This window comes from Ichthyophthirius multifiliis (assembly GCF_000220395.1).
Source record: "Ichthyophthirius multifiliis unplaced genomic scaffold scaff_1120509250921, whole genome shotgun sequence".
NCBI lineage: Eukaryota > Ciliophora > Oligohymenophorea > Hymenostomatida > Ichthyophthirius > Ichthyophthirius multifiliis.
Window position 1 is genome coordinate 1 of NW_004086372.1, and position 17,920 is coordinate 17,920.

General features: G+C 16.6%; 4 protein-coding genes across 4 annotated transcripts, besides 38 other annotated features; 1 reads left to right on the forward strand and 3 right to left on the reverse strand. All coding sequences in view use genetic code 6, as the record gives it.

Annotated features, from left to right (window-relative positions):
• Window positions 1-3: 3 nt before the first annotated feature.
• Window positions 4-29: a microsatellite.
• A 29-nt stretch (window positions 30-58) lies between these two features.
• Window positions 59-151: a microsatellite.
• Window positions 152-157: 6 nt separating this feature from the next.
• Window positions 158-228: a microsatellite.
• A 209-nt stretch (window positions 229-437) lies between these two features.
• IMG5_113110 (hypothetical protein) lies at window positions 438-1,739 on the forward strand (the record flags this gene model as incomplete). Its single annotated transcript, XM_004034750.1, has 3 exons — window positions 438-660; window positions 746-1,661; window positions 1,729-1,739. Exons 1-3 carry the CDS (start codon window positions 490-492, stop codon window positions 1,737-1,739), a joined length of 1,098 nt encoding a protein of 365 aa, XP_004034798.1. The 5' UTR covers window positions 438-489.
• Window positions 677-733: a microsatellite.
• Window positions 1,740-2,062: 323 nt separating the features above from the next.
• On the reverse strand, window positions 2,063-3,838 carry IMG5_113120 (small-conductance calcium-activated potassium channel protein, putative; the record flags this gene model as incomplete). The annotated part of the gene is made up of 5 exons (XM_004034751.1): window positions 2,063-2,954; window positions 3,112-3,424; window positions 3,479-3,560; window positions 3,607-3,754; window positions 3,804-3,838. The coding sequence occupies 5 exons, from the start codon at window positions 3,836-3,838 to the stop codon at window positions 2,063-2,065; spliced, it is 1,470 nt and encodes a 489-aa protein (XP_004034799.1).
• Window positions 2,962-3,052: a microsatellite.
• Window positions 2,965-3,008: a microsatellite.
• Window positions 2,986-3,053: a microsatellite.
• Window positions 3,014-3,083: a microsatellite.
• Window positions 3,839-3,890: 52 nt separating the features above from the next.
• Window positions 3,891-3,916: a microsatellite.
• Window positions 3,917-4,151: 235 nt separating this feature from the next.
• Window positions 4,152-4,221: a microsatellite.
• A 997-nt stretch (window positions 4,222-5,218) lies between these two features.
• Window positions 5,219-5,264: a microsatellite.
• Window positions 5,259-5,284: a microsatellite.
• Window positions 5,283-5,348: a microsatellite.
• A 233-nt stretch (window positions 5,349-5,581) lies between these two features.
• Window positions 5,582-5,612: a microsatellite.
• Window positions 5,613-6,079: 467 nt separating this feature from the next.
• Window positions 6,080-6,151: a microsatellite.
• A 394-nt stretch (window positions 6,152-6,545) lies between these two features.
• Window positions 6,546-6,587: a microsatellite.
• Window positions 6,588-7,263: 676 nt separating this feature from the next.
• Window positions 7,264-7,307: a microsatellite.
• Window positions 7,308-7,314: 7 nt separating this feature from the next.
• Window positions 7,315-7,371: a microsatellite.
• A 292-nt stretch (window positions 7,372-7,663) lies between these two features.
• Window positions 7,664-7,710: a microsatellite.
• Window positions 7,688-7,744: a microsatellite.
• Window positions 7,702-7,755: a microsatellite.
• A 109-nt stretch (window positions 7,756-7,864) lies between these two features.
• Window positions 7,865-7,889: a microsatellite.
• Window positions 7,890-8,005: 116 nt separating this feature from the next.
• Window positions 8,006-8,155: a microsatellite.
• A 51-nt stretch (window positions 8,156-8,206) lies between these two features.
• Window positions 8,207-8,244: a microsatellite.
• Window positions 8,245-8,382: 138 nt separating this feature from the next.
• Window positions 8,383-8,454: a microsatellite.
• A 2,085-nt stretch (window positions 8,455-10,539) lies between these two features.
• Window positions 10,540-10,572: a microsatellite.
• A 247-nt stretch (window positions 10,573-10,819) lies between these two features.
• Window positions 10,820-13,045, reverse strand: IMG5_113130 (ku p70 DNA helicase, putative; the record flags this gene model as incomplete). Its single annotated transcript, XM_004034752.1, has 7 exons — window positions 10,820-10,842; window positions 10,973-12,105; window positions 12,264-12,354; window positions 12,418-12,514; window positions 12,644-12,742; window positions 12,793-12,891; window positions 12,959-13,045. The coding sequence occupies 7 exons, from the start codon at window positions 13,043-13,045 to the stop codon at window positions 10,820-10,822; spliced, it is 1,629 nt and encodes a 542-aa protein (XP_004034800.1).
• Window positions 10,857-10,958: a microsatellite.
• Window positions 12,148-12,207: a microsatellite.
• Window positions 12,525-12,601: a microsatellite.
• Window positions 13,045-13,086: a microsatellite.
• A 168-nt stretch (window positions 13,087-13,254) lies between these two features.
• Window positions 13,255-13,302: a microsatellite.
• Window positions 13,303-14,580: 1,278 nt separating this feature from the next.
• Window positions 14,581-14,640: a microsatellite.
• A 135-nt stretch (window positions 14,641-14,775) lies between these two features.
• Window positions 14,776-17,456, reverse strand: IMG5_113140 (protease sohb, putative; the record flags this gene model as incomplete). Its single annotated transcript, XM_004034753.1, has 7 exons — window positions 17,271-17,456; window positions 17,100-17,215; window positions 16,804-17,040; window positions 16,507-16,718; window positions 15,586-15,668; window positions 15,307-15,542; window positions 14,776-15,171 (listed from the first exon to the last, which is right to left on the reverse strand). Coding segments are annotated over exons 3-7 (1,077 nt in total), but the record flags the coding sequence as incomplete, so codon positions are not given.
• Window positions 15,181-15,258: a microsatellite.
• Window positions 15,185-15,268: a microsatellite.
• Window positions 16,064-16,088: a microsatellite.
• Window positions 16,416-16,441: a microsatellite.
• Window positions 16,722-16,791: a microsatellite.
• A 248-nt stretch (window positions 17,457-17,704) lies between the features above and the next one.
• Window positions 17,705-17,735: a microsatellite.
• The last annotated feature ends 185 nt before the right edge of the window (window positions 17,736-17,920 follow it).

The following is a 17,920-nucleotide window of genomic DNA, read 5'->3' on the forward strand; positions in this document are numbered from 1 at the left end:
TTGTTTTTTTTTTTTTTTTTTTTTTTTTTAATACCCTTAATATTATTTTTATTTATGATATTAATATATTTATAAAAATAATTATTATTATAAATTTATGATATAATATAATTATTTTTATATATCAATAAAAATAAATTTTAATATATTTTTTTTTTTTAAAAAAAATTAATAAAAAAAACTTCTAAAAAAAAAATAAAAATACTTTAAAATAAAAAATAATAAAAAAAAAATTTTTTAACTTTTAAAAAAAAATTATAAAAAATGCCTAAAAAACCCCCTAAAAAAAAAAAAGTATAAACATAAAAATCGATTATAAATATAATATTTAAATAATAAGGGAACCGAAGGATTAATACATGACTATGCCTGCAGCTGATCTAACTTTAAATTTAAAAAAATTAAAAGGTAAAAAAAGCAAGCTTTATATAACAAAAAACTATTAAATAATACATAAACAAAAATATATTTAAAGAAAAAGTAAATGAAATGAAAATAAATAGAAATTATATTTAAATGGATCGTGATATGGTCGAGAATTTTTATCATAATACCCTAAAAGAAGTCCAAGAAATAAGTACCAAAATATGTAATAAAGAGACTGAAGCAGAAGAAAAGGAATACAAACACCGAATAGATGTCAAAGTGTTTTTACAAAAGGTAAATAATCATCTATTATATATATATATATATATATATATATATATATATATATATATATATATATATATATTTATTTTAACAGGTAAAACATTTAGAATACGAACAAGAAAAATCCAATTAAGCAATTGAAAAAGACGGTATAGATGCTAAAAAGCTTGAAGACGATTATTTCGATGACCGTACTCTTCAAATGAAAACAAATAAGAAGTAACTAAAAGACGAATATTAATAAAGCGACAATCATTATATAAGTGAGGTAAATCGTGAGCAAGAATAAAACGAGAAACTTATATAAATGCAAAAATAAAACTTTGAAGATAAAATAAAACAATTAATTTAAAAATACGAGCAAAGACTTGCAAAATTAAAAGATGATCTAGAGCTTAAATTAAAGGTAGAAATCCATGAATTAGAAGAAAGGAAGAATCTTCATATAAACGAGCTTATGATGAACCATGATAATGCTTTTGCGGAACTAAAGAAATACTACAATGATATAACTGCCGAGAATTTAAATTTGATAAAAGCACATAAAGAGAAAATAGCCTAGATATATGCCAAAATATAAACCAATAAAAAAATAGTATAAGAACTACAAGCCGAAAACGATAAAATGAAAAAACCTCTTGAAGATAAAAGGAAAATCAGGGACAAATTAAAAGAAGATCTTAAATAATTTTCCAAACATAAAATGTCTTTATAAAATCTCAAGTCTAAATAAATCACTCTAAAGGAAAAAATCAATAAACTATAAATAGATGGACAAGATCTTGATATTAAATATGAAAAAGTCATTAAAGAAAAAAAGAAATGGAAGAAAAATTCGAATTAATCACTACAGAAGTCAAATAAAATGCTAATTTACATAACATTATACTTTCATAAAGACTATAATAAATCATAAACTAATATAACGCAAAAGAAGAAGAACTTAAGCATATTATATAATAATCCGGAATAGACCAAAATGTATAAAGTCAACTCAAAAATAAAATCTAGTAATCTATAGAAACTAAAAATATGCTTATTAAGAATCTTAAATATTCAATTCATCATGCTACAAAGGCTTATAATGATGCTATTAGAGTATATGAAGCTAAATTAGTAGAATTTGGAATTCCTATTGAAGAATTAGGCTTTTAACCTTTAGAAACTATTACTTCTACAATGCCTGCTGGCTTAGTTTCTTCATGAAAAAAACGAATATTTATTTATATATATATATATATATACATAAAAAAAAAGTAAAGAATTAAATTTTAACAATTTATTTTTATTAAAATAAAATAAAAAAAATACATGTTTTTATGTTATTTACATTTAAAAAAAAAAAAAAAATTAAAAAGGAGGAAATCTTTTTTTTTTTTTTTTAAAAAAAAAAAATAAAAATACAAAATTTTCATCTTTATATCTTCAAACTTTTTTAATTAATATTATTATTAAAATTAAATCCTTAGAAAAGTACTGGAAATTAATTAGATTCAAACTATACATTGTTTGCCGATTTTTTATGATTATCTTTATGAATATTAGGTAAATTTATATATTATATTGAGTCTACTATATTTTCTTTTTATTATAATGAATTAAGAATTGATTATGTAGAAAGCAATTAAATATCAGTATATAAATTATTTTTTTTAAATTCATCTTACATAAAGGCACATTATTTTAATAATTAATCTTTAGTATTAGAAAGATCTGCAATAGATTTATAATGTCTTCTATTTTTTTTAAATTCGTTTTATATTTATAGAATCTTATGTGAGTCTATCTACTATGGGATATTATATCTTAATTTATGGTTTAATTTTAGAAGAATTTATATAAATTTAATTGCGCTTTTTTTAACAGATTCCTTAGCGTTTAGTTTGCTCAAAATAATCATCGATTTTTACTCTAAATTTTACAAAGAAAGCACATTAGTAAGCGAATTTACTAACACAGAAAGCATAAAAGTACCTGAAAATATAGCCAAAGTAACCACAAATCGGCCATGATAAGTTACTGGAAATACATCTCCATATCCTACGGAAGGAATAGTAATTAAAATACACCACATAGGAACAGAAAAATTATTAAAACTTTTAGCATCTTCGATATTTTTCTTTATATCACCATTTAAATTTGGATCAGAAATTAATCTATATATAGGTCTTTCGCAAATTCTTGTACCATAACTAAATACAAAAAGAGATATTAAATATATAAACCAAAAACATTTCATAGGATGTTTTTTCGTTAAAACTTTCATTATAAATAATGTATCCATTTTACAAGCATACATTTAACTAAAATTAAATATATAAAAAATATAAAAAAATATATATAAAAATATATAAAAATATAAATATATATATATATATATAATATATATATATATTATATATTTGCTTATTTATATATATATTTATTTATATTCATAATTTATTTTTATATATTATATACCAAACTCTATTTACTCTATCTGAACTCCATTCTGTAGTATGTAAAATTATTTTAAGCATAATAATAATTCTTAAAAGCATTACGAGAGTCATAATTTCATTTAAATAATGAAAACATTCTACATTATAAAAATCTACATTGAAATATATTTTCTTATCTATAAACCAAGGTAATGGTATAATCATATATCCAGCCATCTCTAATATCATATATTTCCATTCTCCTGTATTTATTACATTGCAATTATCTCCATATTCTTTTGTGGAGACTCTATATTAAGTAAAAGCTACATATGAATAATAAGTCATGAATACTTTTAATTTTTTATTTATTTTAGTTTTGTCTAAACATATATTTTTATTTTTACTTAATAATATTGATGTAACAAAAATTATATATAAAAATTATTTCGAAAACTCTTCATCTTTATCTGAAAATTCAAGTTCATACTATTTTTTTTTTTATTATAAATATTATATAAAAACATTTTTTTACTTATAACACTGCTACTCCTTATGCAATTAACATTAAATTAAATCTTATAAGCTCAAGACATCTATATTTTTCGAAATAAAATTTAGATTCTTGAGCATTTTCAAGTTTTTCGACTTTTTCTTAACCCAAAAATAACTCATTAATTTATCTTTTGTTTTAAATAAATAATCTATGTTTTGCTAGGTTTATAATTTTACTTTTTTATACCTGTTAATTCTATATTTTTTTCCATTATTAAAAATAAGAAATAATTTTGTTATTATTTTTTTAGTAAATACAAACTTAAAAAAAAAAAAAAAAAAAAAAAAAATTAAAATACATATATATATATATAAAACATTTTTTTTTTAAAAAAAAAAATAAAAAACAATTAATAATTTTTTTTCTTTCTTTTTTCTTTAAAAAATATAAAAATAAATTATAATATCAAATAATATATTATTATTTTTATCATTTCTTTATTCTTAATTTGTTTTTTTAGTTAAATAAATAATACAAAAAAAATAAAATAAACAAAACAAAATCATTATTATTTATTATTACTTTATTATTATCCATTTTAACCCTTAATCATTATCTATTATTTCTTTATTATTATCCATTTTAACCCTATTAACCTTCTTGTATATCTGCTTGATTAAGCATAAAAACAACTGCAATGGCAATTATAATATACCAATACTAAAAAGTAAACAAAAAAAAATATATAAATTATAACAATTCTTTTTATTTACATATTTTTAAATAAATCCCATAATGCCTTATTATTAAGGAATTTCTTATTCAATTCCAATATGGCTTTTTTCTTCTTTTTTTTTTTCTTATTTTATAAAGAAAGCACTTTTTTTTTCAAACAATAACAAGAATAGGTTATATATATATATATATATATTTAAATTATTATATATACATACGTTTATGAACTTTAAGTAGAATTTATTTAAATTAATATATTATTATTTTCAATATATTCTTCTTCTTCCATTAGTTTTTATTTTTTCCCTCTTTTATTTTGATTTTTTGAGGCAATAGCATAATTGAATGAAAATATATTATTTCCTTCATTTGTATTAACTTCTATGACTTCCTTAAATTCATCTTTAGGTAAGTTTTTTAAACTTTTTTAATAAAAAAAATAAAATGTTAATTAAAAATAAACAAAAAATACTCAATTAATGTTAAATATTCTCTTTCAGGTATATCTTCATTTAAAAATTTCAATTAAACAAAAGAATGTTATAACTATATTGAAAAAATAAAAAAAAAAAAGAGTATAAATAAAAATAAATATAAAAATACATTATCTTATCTAATTAATTTTTTAGATATTATTGAATCTGCATTATCAAATAAATTAATTGTACCTAATTTAGTATTAATTTTTAATTCTATTTATCCTATTTTATTCCATGATACTTAATCTTTATTAATTAATGAAATTATTATAAATATTAAATATTTATTAAAAAAGAATAATGTTACCAGTTAAAAATGTTTAATAAATATCAAATATTTAACAATTAACAAAAAAAAATAAAACTAATATTATAAAAGAAAATAAAAACATTTTTTTATAGATATTTATATTATTTTATAGAATGATATAAAAACAAATATAAATAATTAAATATTATAATAAAATATTAAATTATTTTAATTTAATTTAATTTAATTTAATATATATATATATATATATATATATATATATATAAATATATATATATTAACATATATATATATATTAACACATATATAAAATTTTTTATGTATAGTTATAAATATTTATAATTCATTTTTGATTTTATTTTCTTAACAAATCATTAAAATCTTTTCCTAATAATAAAATATCATTTCTAAGCCTTATATTTTCTATTGCCATTTTCTTGTATTAAAAGTTTATTTATTATTTATATTAGAGATATATATTTATTTAAATATAATTATATTTTAAAAAAAAATATATTTTTTTTTTATCTATATATAGATATATATATATATATATATATCATTTTATAATTTAATATATATTTTTTTTAATACTTCTATAACTTCCTATAATTAAATATAATTAAAACTTTTATATTAACTTATTTCTTCTATATCTTAATTATCATATCTGTAAAACAAAAATATAATAAATTTTAAAAATAAATATTTATATTTTTAATACATATTTTTTATGTCTTTTATATCCTCTAAACATGGATTTTTTTGGAAAATTTCTTTGCACAACTATTAAATTGTAGCATTTTTTCCTTCAATTATTTTTCTTAATTGCACTATAACTTTTTCATTTTAAGCTAGAATTAATATTTTTTAATTTAATTCATTCTCAAAAATATAATAAAATACAAATAAAAATATAAATAAAATTACTTCCAATTCTTCATTTTTAATATATAGAGTTTCCATAATAATTTTATCTTTTTTGAGAATTATACCACTATTGTTATTGTTTTAATTATTTAAACTATATTATTATTATATTATTATTATTATTATTATTATTATTATTATTATTATTATTATTATTATCATTATTATTTATAAAATCAACACTTGAATAAATATTTTTACTTTAAACCTCTCTTAACTACTTTACATCTTTTTCTAAACTTTCATTCTTCTAGCTTAATTCTTTTAACAGCGTAGCCTTATTTTAAATTATATTTTTAAGTTCTGAAATTTCATTTTTATATTTATTTTATAAAATTTCCACTTCATTCTACGCATCTTAAACCATAATATTAAATCCATTATTTTTTTCTTCTAAAGTTTTTATATTCCCTTCTAATCTTTGATTTTTTTTTCTAAATATTTTAATTAATTTTAATTTTCAATTTAAAAATCTTCTAAATTAATTTTTTAATTTTCCAATAATTTAATACTTTTATCTTTTTCAATTATTTAACTTTCCATTTTTTCCATTTAAACTTCTAAATTTTCATATTCATATTTTAATTTATCATATTCATTTTTTAGTTCTAAAAAGCCGCTCATATTTTCACTTAATTCCTATATTTATTTATTTAAAGAAGCATTAGAATTTCTCATATTTTACAAATTTATTTCCAAATTGAATTTTTCTTTTGCTAATTCCCTTTAACTTCTTAATTCTTACTCTTTAGCTTAAAAATCTTCCTCTAAAGTTCTTAATTTGCATTTATTTTCTTAATTTTCAGTCTCCATCTTTGCTAAATTACTAGAATATTCATCAATCATATTTTATAATGCTCTACATCTTTCTTCTAAAGACTCTATATCCATATATTTTTTAATTTCCTCGGTTTAATTAGCCTTTTATTTATCGAAATTTTATTTCAATTGACTATTTTCATTCTTTAATAAATTATTTTCACTTTCTATTGCCTTCTTTTATTACTCCAATTGCTTCTTGGATTTTTATAAATCTTTTACTTTAACATCCCATGCTTTTAAATCTTCTAAAGTCATAGTGATTGTATTTTTATCTTTTTTTTAACTTTATTACTATAACTATTCTTTTAATTATTCAATTTATGTTTTTTATTCTTAAACTTACTTTTCATAAATTTCGATTTATGTTTATAGTTTTACTAACGGTATTTATTCATCTTATTATTAATCTTATATTTATTGTTTTTCTTATTCTATTTATAAATCTTTATTTTATTCTTCTTATATTTTTTCTTATATTTATTCATTTTTTTATATTTATATTTGTTAAGGTTATTTTTCTTATATTTAATCTTATTCTTCTTTTTATTATTATGTTTCTTATATTTATTCATCTTATATCTGGTTTTATTAAATTTAATCTTTTTCTATTTCTATTTTTTATTATTCTTAATTTTAATTTTGGGGATTTATAGAAATTTCAGGCTGTAGGTCAGATTAGGGATTTTCGATATTTTATATACTCATTTTTTTTATATTTATTAGATTTTATTTTTATAAATATAAATAAAAAAATTATTTTATTTAAATATATAATAAATATTATATAAAATAATTTTAAAATATTCTTTTGTATTAAATTTATGAAAATAAATGAAAAAATAAAAAAATTAAAAAAAGAAATATAAAATTATAATAGTAATAATATATAATTAGAATAAATAATATCTTATAAAAATATAAAAAATACATATCATTATATTAAAAAATAAATAAAAAATTAAATACCTTTAAAGGTAATATATAGTATCTAAATTTTTTTAAATATATATATATATATTAATGTGGAAATTTTATATTGATAAAAAAAAAAAATTATTAATAATATTTTTATTTAATATTTTTATCTTTATATTAATTTCTCAATAAAATAAAAAGTGATTTCAATTAAGAAAATCCTATAAATAAAATTATATAAATTATTAATAATAAAAAATTTACAAAAGGATTATTACTATTAAAGTTATTATTATTATTATTTTTATTAATATTATTAAAATTGATATTATTATTATTATTATTAGTATTATTATTATTATTATTATTTTAATTTATATTAATATTATTATTCATATTGTTATTATTTATTAAATAATTGTTATTGTTATTATTACTATATGTGCTTTACATATTTAATTAATTATTTTAAGCTATTTTTAAATATTTATAATTAATAATTATATTATATTAATATTTACATTAAAAGGCTGAATTATTATTATTATCAAATATATCAAAAGCAGAATAATTATTAATTTAATTAAAATTATTTTAATTTGTATTATTTATTGTCATGCTTTAAAAAGCTTGATTAATTTAATAATTTTAATTATAAAACTAATTATTATTATTATTATTATTATTATTATTATTATTATTATTATTATTATTATTATTATTAGAATTATTATTTTAAAATCCTTTTAATATGCTCTCACTATTAGCAAAATTTCTTTATTATATATTATTATTATTATTACTCTAATAAAAATTATTTAATTATTAACTTTATGTGTTCATAATATTATTTTAACCTTAAGTATTACTATTAAATTAAGAACTCATTATATTTTTTTAATTATTATCATTTAGATTATCTAATTAATACCTTTAATTATCTACTTGACTATATTACATTTAATCTAAAAAAGGATTCTATTCTTTTTCTAAACTTATTAGTTAATCAAGTAGATTTTACTTTTATTTTATTTACTAAATATTAACACTTTACTCAACATTTTTACTAGTTTATTTTTTCAAATCTTCTAACTTTAGTGAATTTCTTCTCTAAAAACCTGAAATTTCAGCATTATTTATAGTAGAGCTTCTTTATACTTATGAATTTAAATTTTAATTCTTTTCTTAATAGTTAATAAAAACTAAAAAAACAATTTTTTTTTTATAATAAAAGCTTACCAACTAAATATCTTAATACATACTTTCAGGATTTTGTACTTCTTATAGTTTTTCATTTATATCATTTGTTAATTAATTTTAAGTTTTAATATAACTAATAAAAAATTTATTAATTCCTTCAAATCTAGACTCATAAATATTTTTTATTTCCAAAAAACATTTTTTTGCACTATTTTAGTGAGTATTTTAAGAATCACTGAATTTTTTTCATTCTTTTTATTTATTTATTTATTTTATTTTTTTTAAAAAAAAAATACTCTCTCTAGTCTTTATAAGTCTTTTTAAGGTATTTGTTTATTCATTTATATATTATAATTGTGTTTATGTCTTAGTTTTTCGATTTTTTATAAATAATGTTAGTATTTTTTCTTTATTGTTTCATAATTTTCTTTTATATTTTTAACAGATTCGAATTTTGTATTCCAATCTTAAAAACACATTTTTATATTTTATAATGATTTTGCCTTTTTTTTTTTAACAAAAAATAATAATTATAATATATATATATATATATATATAATACTGCTTATTTATGGGCAACTTCTATATTTTTAAATACATTGGATAATTAAAAAGCTACGCCTCTAAAAACACAAGTTTTATCATATAATTTAGTTAGTTCTTGGGAGAGTTAATAGTTATGAGATCCAATACCTTTTTAATTATAAATATATGTATATATAAATAAAATTTCTTACTCACTAAAGTATTGGAATAGGATAAAACTAGAGAAGAAACTCTTTAAATAGAGTTATTAATTTCTAAAATATCAGTAATTTACTTTTAGTATTAAATGTCGGAAGAATTATTAAAATTCATATTTTTATTTTAATATATAAAATTAGAAAAAAATAAAATATATGATATTTTTTTATTTTTTCCCCTTAAAAAAATTAAAATAAAGAAATAAAAAAAAAAAGGTTTTATTTTAAGTAAAAATAAAACATGAGTGAATAAAAAAATAATAGTTTTTATAAAAATTTAATTCATGATAAATTAATAAATAAACATAATTCAGGAAATTATTTATTAGCCGAAAATTTAACTGAAGAAGAATAAAAATAATAAATGGAACTTCTAGAAGAAAAGAAAAAATAACTAGATGACTTATTATCCTAAAATATTTTTGCTAATAATATTAATCTAGTAAATGTGGAAGACTAAGAGCATATTTTGCAATAAAAAATTCAAAAAAGGTAAGATCATATTAAAAAAATGCAAGATTTAATTAAAGAATAAGCACATTTTGACCAATAAATTAGTCAATTGGATGAAATCAAAAATTAATTAGCTTAAATTTAATTATTAGAAACTATAGAAAATGAAAATATTGATTATCAAAAACTTCTATTTATTCTAACCAAAAAATATAATGGTTTAAAAGAAGATTTAGAAAAAATTAAATTTCAAAACGTAAAAAATATATAAGAATCAATAATTCCTTTTATATGAAAAAAATGCATTTCGTTTAAAAATAAATTTATAAAAAAAAAAATAATAAAAAAGTTTAATATATCTTTTTATGATAATTAAAAAACAAATATATATAAATATAATAAAAAATACTAATTATATTTATTAATATATATATATATATATATATATTTATATATAATTTCATTTTTTATTTTATATATAGTTCTTAATCCTTTCAATTAGTTCTTCTTTTTTACCAGTTTACCTTAAATCCACACTCTTTAAATATTCTTTTAATTAATTAACAGTCAAAGTCTTCGAATCTGCTGTAAATATTTTCTATTCAACACTATCAATATCTTTAACAACCTAAAAGCTTTATTAACTATTCTCCTCTTTTTTAACTAATTTTTTACCAACTCTTTTTTTTCCTTCATTTTACGTTTCATCCGCCGAATTATTATTTTACTATTTTTATAAAAATATATAAATAAATATTCATATATTAATATATATATATATACATATATATATATATATATCTATTTATATATATATATACATATAAATATATATATATATATTATTACTATTCCACAATCTAAATTAATTGCCTCTTAAAATAAATTTAGAATTTCTTCGTATTTCTTCATTCCTTCCTCATCTGGTGTAATTAAATCTTAAGTTTCTTCAGGACTAATTTCATTAAGTGCATGAGCCTATAAATGAGCATAGAATTTCTAAAGACCCGGATCTTCGAAATTTCTGACGTCAAAATTATGAATTTCCAAGGCATTACATATCATTTTTGCACAATTAATTAAATTATTATTAACTTCTACTTTTTCTTCATGTTGTACTACTTTTGTTAGATCTCTCATATCATCACTATATGGTAGACTAATAAGATAGAATCCTGGTGGCTATTATACATGATCTTCATCATAAGCTTCTTCCTATGGCAAAAGTGCACAAAACCTTACCTAAGATCCTCTTTTTGGTTAAAATCTAACAATAGCGATTTTATTTTTAGCCTTCATTTGTGTAATTAAGGCATGGAAAAACTATGAAGACCCCTTAACTTAAAAGTCATCAGGATAAACAAAATAACTAGGCCTATAATTGTGATAAACCTTCAATTAAGACAAAGGTTTAAACCCAATTAAGGTCATAGAAGGCTCTTAAAAATGCTTCATTTTTTACACATCTTTTGAGCTGATTCTGACTTTTTCACCACCCAAAATTATACACTATGAAATTTAATTTGGATAGAGTATTTGGCCAGTTTCACTACAGATGTTCTTTGTTGTCTTTTTCAAAAGCTTATTTGAAGCCTAATCTATGTATTTCGGAAAAGGCTTTCTCACTTTAATATATGGACAATAAACTTTAGTACCTACAATACTATCTTTACCTATATATAATAAAAGTCTATTTATAGGTCTTTTTTTGTATTCTTTTTATCTCAAACGATTTTACAAATCAAGAATTTTCTCAGAAGAATCTATTAAAGACTCATTTATTTCATCTACATCCAAAGCAATTATTTCAGTATAGAATTTTCTCAAATCAAACTTTTAGTGAGCGTTAGGAAGTGGAAAAAGTTCAATTTAAGCATCCATTTCGGCTAATAATTTAGCTTAATGGATACATTATTATCTTTCTTATAATGGAGGAGGATTATCATCATTTGTAAATAAGAAAATTCTCATAGTATTTCTTTTTCTGTCTCTGTAATATATAAATATTTTAAGTAATTTTTTAAAAATAAAAATATATATATATATATATAATATATATAATATATATATATATATATATATATATATATATTTATTTTCAAATACATATTTACATAAATAAAAATATATACATATTATATGATTTACTTGCTTTAGAACATATGATTACATAACCATAAAACTTCATAAAGTTTAACCTTTTAATTTCTAAAACCAAATTATTATTCAAAGTTTTAATCTAATTATAAAAATTTAAAATTAAATATTTTTATATTAAAAATTATTATTTATTTATATTAACCTAATTTTAATACATCTTTTATCATTTAAGCTGAAGGAGATTCTAAAGGATATACTGTATTTATTCCATTAAAAGATAATAAATTGCTTGTTTTATCCTTTTAAAAAATATATATTTCTATATATAAATATATAAATATATATAAATATATATATATTATATATTTATATATATTTATATTATAACTTTTTTAAAATTATATATTTTTATATATATTTTCTATTACCACATTATAAAATATTAAACTAACTTTATCATCTACATTTAATATGATTTTTGATTTAAAAAAGCTTTAAATACTCTTTAATACTGTATTAAATTATGACTATATTAATAAATTTAATATATTAAATAATTTGTATTTTCTATATATACTTCATTATTTGGATTCCCTTCTTGTTTTTGAAAAATTTAAGGATTACAATCAACTGCAAATATTACGCAATCTTTTTTACTCAAAAGATCTGGTACAGCCTATATTTGTTATATCGATATATAATTTTTTATTTAATAACTAATTCAATATTAAATATATATATACAGCATCATCCTCATCTATATATAATGCATCGAAGTCATCACCTAATTCTTATTCTTCATTTTCAATGTTATCATCATCAAACTCCATTTTTTTAAATATTTTTTTTTTTTTTTAAGATTTTCTTTTTTATATAATAATAATATAATTTTTTAATGTTTATTTAATATATATAAATTGATTATTATTGCGGGCAAATAATAACATATAAAATAATAAATCCTGCTAATAATTTATAAGAATAATACAATAAATTTAAATATAAATAATGTAAAAAAATATAAACAAATAGTTTTTTAATATATATAAAATAATATATATATATATATATATATATATATATTATAATTAATTAAATATTTTGTAAATTCATTTATATTTAATTTAAAAAAAAAAATATTAAGTATTAAGTTTATATTTAAAAATAATACTTATTTTTTATTTTTATATTTAAAACTTATAATTTTATATAATATTTGATAATGTAAAAATATAATATATATTATATATTAATTTTATTATTTTGTTAAATATATAAAGTTTTATAAAATAATAAAATCTGAAAAAATTAAGATAAAGTTTATAATATTTATAAAAAAATTTTTTTTCTAATATTAATAAGTTATTAATTTTTTTGAAAATAAAAAATAAATGAATTTTTAAATGTAAAAAGTTAAAAATAAAATAAAAAAAAAGAATATTAAAATAATCAAAAATATATATATATATAAATAAATAAAAACACAATATGTTATCTATATTTAACCTATTTTAATCAAAAAAATTCATTTTAGGAATATCATTAGGGGCTATAATATCCCTAAATATATATTAAAGGATAAAAAATGAACGAAAACCATAAAAATCCTATAATATATAATCAATAAAAAGCCTTCCAAATGAATCATAAGATAAAAAAACACAAGAAATAGATAAAATCATATAAGAAGTAAACTCTAAAAAGTTAGAAAAAGACACTTTAGAATTTATAACATAAATACTAGAAAACTCGATTAAATTAGGTAAAGAAGAATATATAAATTTAACAATAAAAAACAGATAAGAAAGGAGAAAAAGTTTAAAAAAAGAATATTATTAAGAATATTTAGATATTATATTATTATATAATTATGACGTAAATTAAGTTATGGAAAATAACAAGGACTTATTATTAGATAAATTCGGACTTTCTCCTTAAGAATTTGAAGAAAATCTTGTAAAAATTATCGAAAAAGGGAACTTTTAAGAAGTTTTTCTATTCCAGGAAGGAATTTAATAAAGTTTAAAAAGCTTTATTCCTTTAAAATAAGAATGTTTGATAAATGAGAATAATATAAAGGAAATATTAAAGTATTAAAATACTATATTTATAGAAAAAATGAAATATTAAAAATATTATATCTAAAATGGAATTAAATCAAGAAAATATATAATAAATATCATCTATTATATTCTGTTTAGTTAATGATTTTGTATATGAAAAATATGAAATAGAAGAAGAAGACATTTCTATATTTACAAAAAACCCTTAATTAATTTAAAATTAAGAAATTATATAAATAATGGAAGAATTAGAAATTAATATAGCCGATTTTATGAAAAATATATATGAGAAAAAATGAAAAATATATATATATAAATATATATATATATAGATATATATATATATATATATTTATATATATTTTCTTTTTTTTGTCTATTTAATATTTTTTTTTTATTTTTATCTTCTTTTATTTTTAAATAAATTTTTTATTTTATTTTTTTTCAATTTAAAATTTATAAAATTTATTCTCTTTCATTTATAATGTTTACACATTAAGTATATTACTCAGCCAAATAATTTTCTAATTAAAATATAAATTAAGTTGATTATAATTTCTAATCTAAAAATTCATAAAAATCTTACTCATTTATATTATATTCTTCTAATTTTTTAAAATCACTTAAAATATTAATAATAGCTTTAAATCCAAGTTTTTAACTATAATTAGTTTTATTTAAACTATTAATTACTTATTCTTAGCATTTTATTTAATATCCTGGATAATTTAAATACTTAAATTAATAAAAAGTTCCAATTTCATCAATTAATCTTTTTATAAATATAAAATAATAAATAAAAGATAAAGATAATACCCATTTTATAAAGCTTGTTAAGATGTAAATGTTTATCCATTTAATAATTAAGATATAGCCTATTCTTCATTAAATCCCTTATATTTTATATATATAAAAATATATATAAATATATATATATTTATATATATATATATTTATATAAATTTATATTTATATATATAAATTTTATATTTATTTGTATATATATTAAAATTCAACAAAATATGTACTTTTGATTCAAATTATCTTCTACGATTTTGTACAATTCTTTTTTGAACTTCTTTTAATAATTCTTCGTTTCTTGCTTATGCAAATTCCAAATCTTCTTTGGTAGGTTTAGTCAAAGGTAAAAAACTATGTTTAGTTTTTGAATAAACTTCAAATTTAATGCCGTATTTTTCCAAAAGTTTTTCAAAAGAAAAATACTAGATTCTCGTATGAATGCTTCCAATTAATGATAAAGGGTCTTTTATTTATATTATTTCTTAATTTTTATATAAATAAATTACTTCCATATACTTTTTCACCTAAGCTTAACAATAGATAACCATTACCTAAAGCATAATCTTCAGCAAAAGTATATAGAGGAGCTCTTTAAAAATAATATTATATAAATATAATATATATTATATTTTTCTTATAAGAAACCTTAAACTTTCACTTGTTTATTTTAATGCATCGTAATAAGTAAATGATTAAACGACACTATTTTTAAAAGCATCTTTTATTTAAATAATTATTTATATCTAATATATAAAAAATACAATCTTAAGTATTTATTTAAAGTGCAAATACTTATCCATTATAATATCTCATTTTTCTTAATTACTTTATATTTTTTTCTAATCTTTTTTTGTGTGTGTGTTTTTTTTAATTTTTTAGATAAATAAAAATCATTAATTTTTGGACATTTTTTTTTGTTCATTTAAGTTTTTTGTTTTTAACAAAAAAAATTTAATGAAATAATAAAAAAATCTTATAAATAAAATATATATATATATATATATATATACACAGGACTGCTTAATACTTCTCTAATGCCAAAAAGCCAAATTTATGGTTTTTATTATTCAAAAAATTAAGCTACTTTTTATAATGCCATTAATATTTTTATTTTCTGATAATAATAGTTATTATATTTTATCTTTAAATTATATTTTTTTATATAGATATTTTTTTATTTTTTTGTTATAAAAACAAAACAATTTTAATATATTTATTTTTTAAAATAAAAATTTAATCAAAAAAAAAAAAAGGGGGTATAAAAAATAATATATTATTATAAAAAGTATATACAAACTTATAAATAAAATAAAAAATTTAATTTATCATTTTTTCCTTTTTTTTTTTTTTTTTTTTTTTTTTAAAAAAAAAAAAAAACAAAAAAAAATATATAAATAAAATTTTATAATTAATAAAAAAAAATTTACTTTTCTAGTTTTATTGTTAGATTTTTAAATTCGTAAAAAACATATTCAAAGTTATCTTTTACTAATTGTAATTGTTTTATTAATTCATCTATTCTCGGGTATTCCTTAAACTTTACAGTTTTAACTAAAATTTATTGAAATTATTTGCCCAACTATTGAGCAGCTTGCATTTCTATATGAGAATCTCCCAAGCAAACTAAATTAGTAACAATCTAAAAATAAAATAATATAAAAATAAACTAAAATAATATAATATAATATAATATAAAATAAACTAAAATAAAAAAGAAATAATACTTATTTATCATGAAATTTTTATAAATCTTTAAACGCCTCAATTTTCCATTAATAGCATTCATTAGGAAAATAATTCTCATATCTACTTCTTGCGGATATAACTTTAATATTATTTTCCTATATAACCTAATAAGTTTAATTCAAAAACATTTAACTAGTTTATTAAACCCAACCTTCTTAAGCATTTGTAATAATATATACATTTCCATAATCTACTACATGTTTTAAAGTATCCGCCTATATATTTATAAATACATATATTTTTGGTTAAAACCTATAAAACATATATATTTTACTGCAGTTTAATCTAAAATATCAATTTATTTTTATTATTATTCTGTAATATTTTAAAAATTTTAAACTAATAAGCTGGAAGTGCAAAAGATAGTATCATCCCAATCAAAAATAATAACTATTTTTTGTTTTGTTTTGTTAAAAAAATAAAATAAAATAAAGTTTAAATTTACTTGTTTAATTTTTATGATTTTATTATGTTTTCAAAACTCTATTTACAGTCAGTTTTTATATATATTTTTACCTAATATAATCATTTTTTTATATATCTGCTTATATATCAATATCATCATTCAAAAAACTTTGATCTAAAATCAAATCATCGATTTAAAGTCCTCTACTGTCCACAGTACTAATTTATTTTGTCTCTTTATCATTAATTAACATATCAATTATCATTTTTTATTGTTCAGAAAATTATTATTCTTATTCTTATGTTATTTCTTTAACATTTAATGGTACTTATTTAACTTGATATTAAATTTTTTATTCCGAAATACTAGTTTTATAAACTTTGTGTTTGGCAAGAATTTAATACGAATGCATTTTTTATAGTATATTATATTTTATATACTTTAATATATATATTTTTTTTATTTTAATTTCCTTTTTTTTAATAAATTTTTTTTATTAAATTTATTATTTTTCGTTTTGATATATAAAAAAAATTATATATTATTTTTTTTTTTATTAGTTATATAATATAATATAAAAGATTTATATATAAAAATTATTTTAAATTTTCCTTAAATATATATATATATATATAATTAATATTATTTTTTTATTTTTTTTTAATTTTATATATTGATATTATTTAATT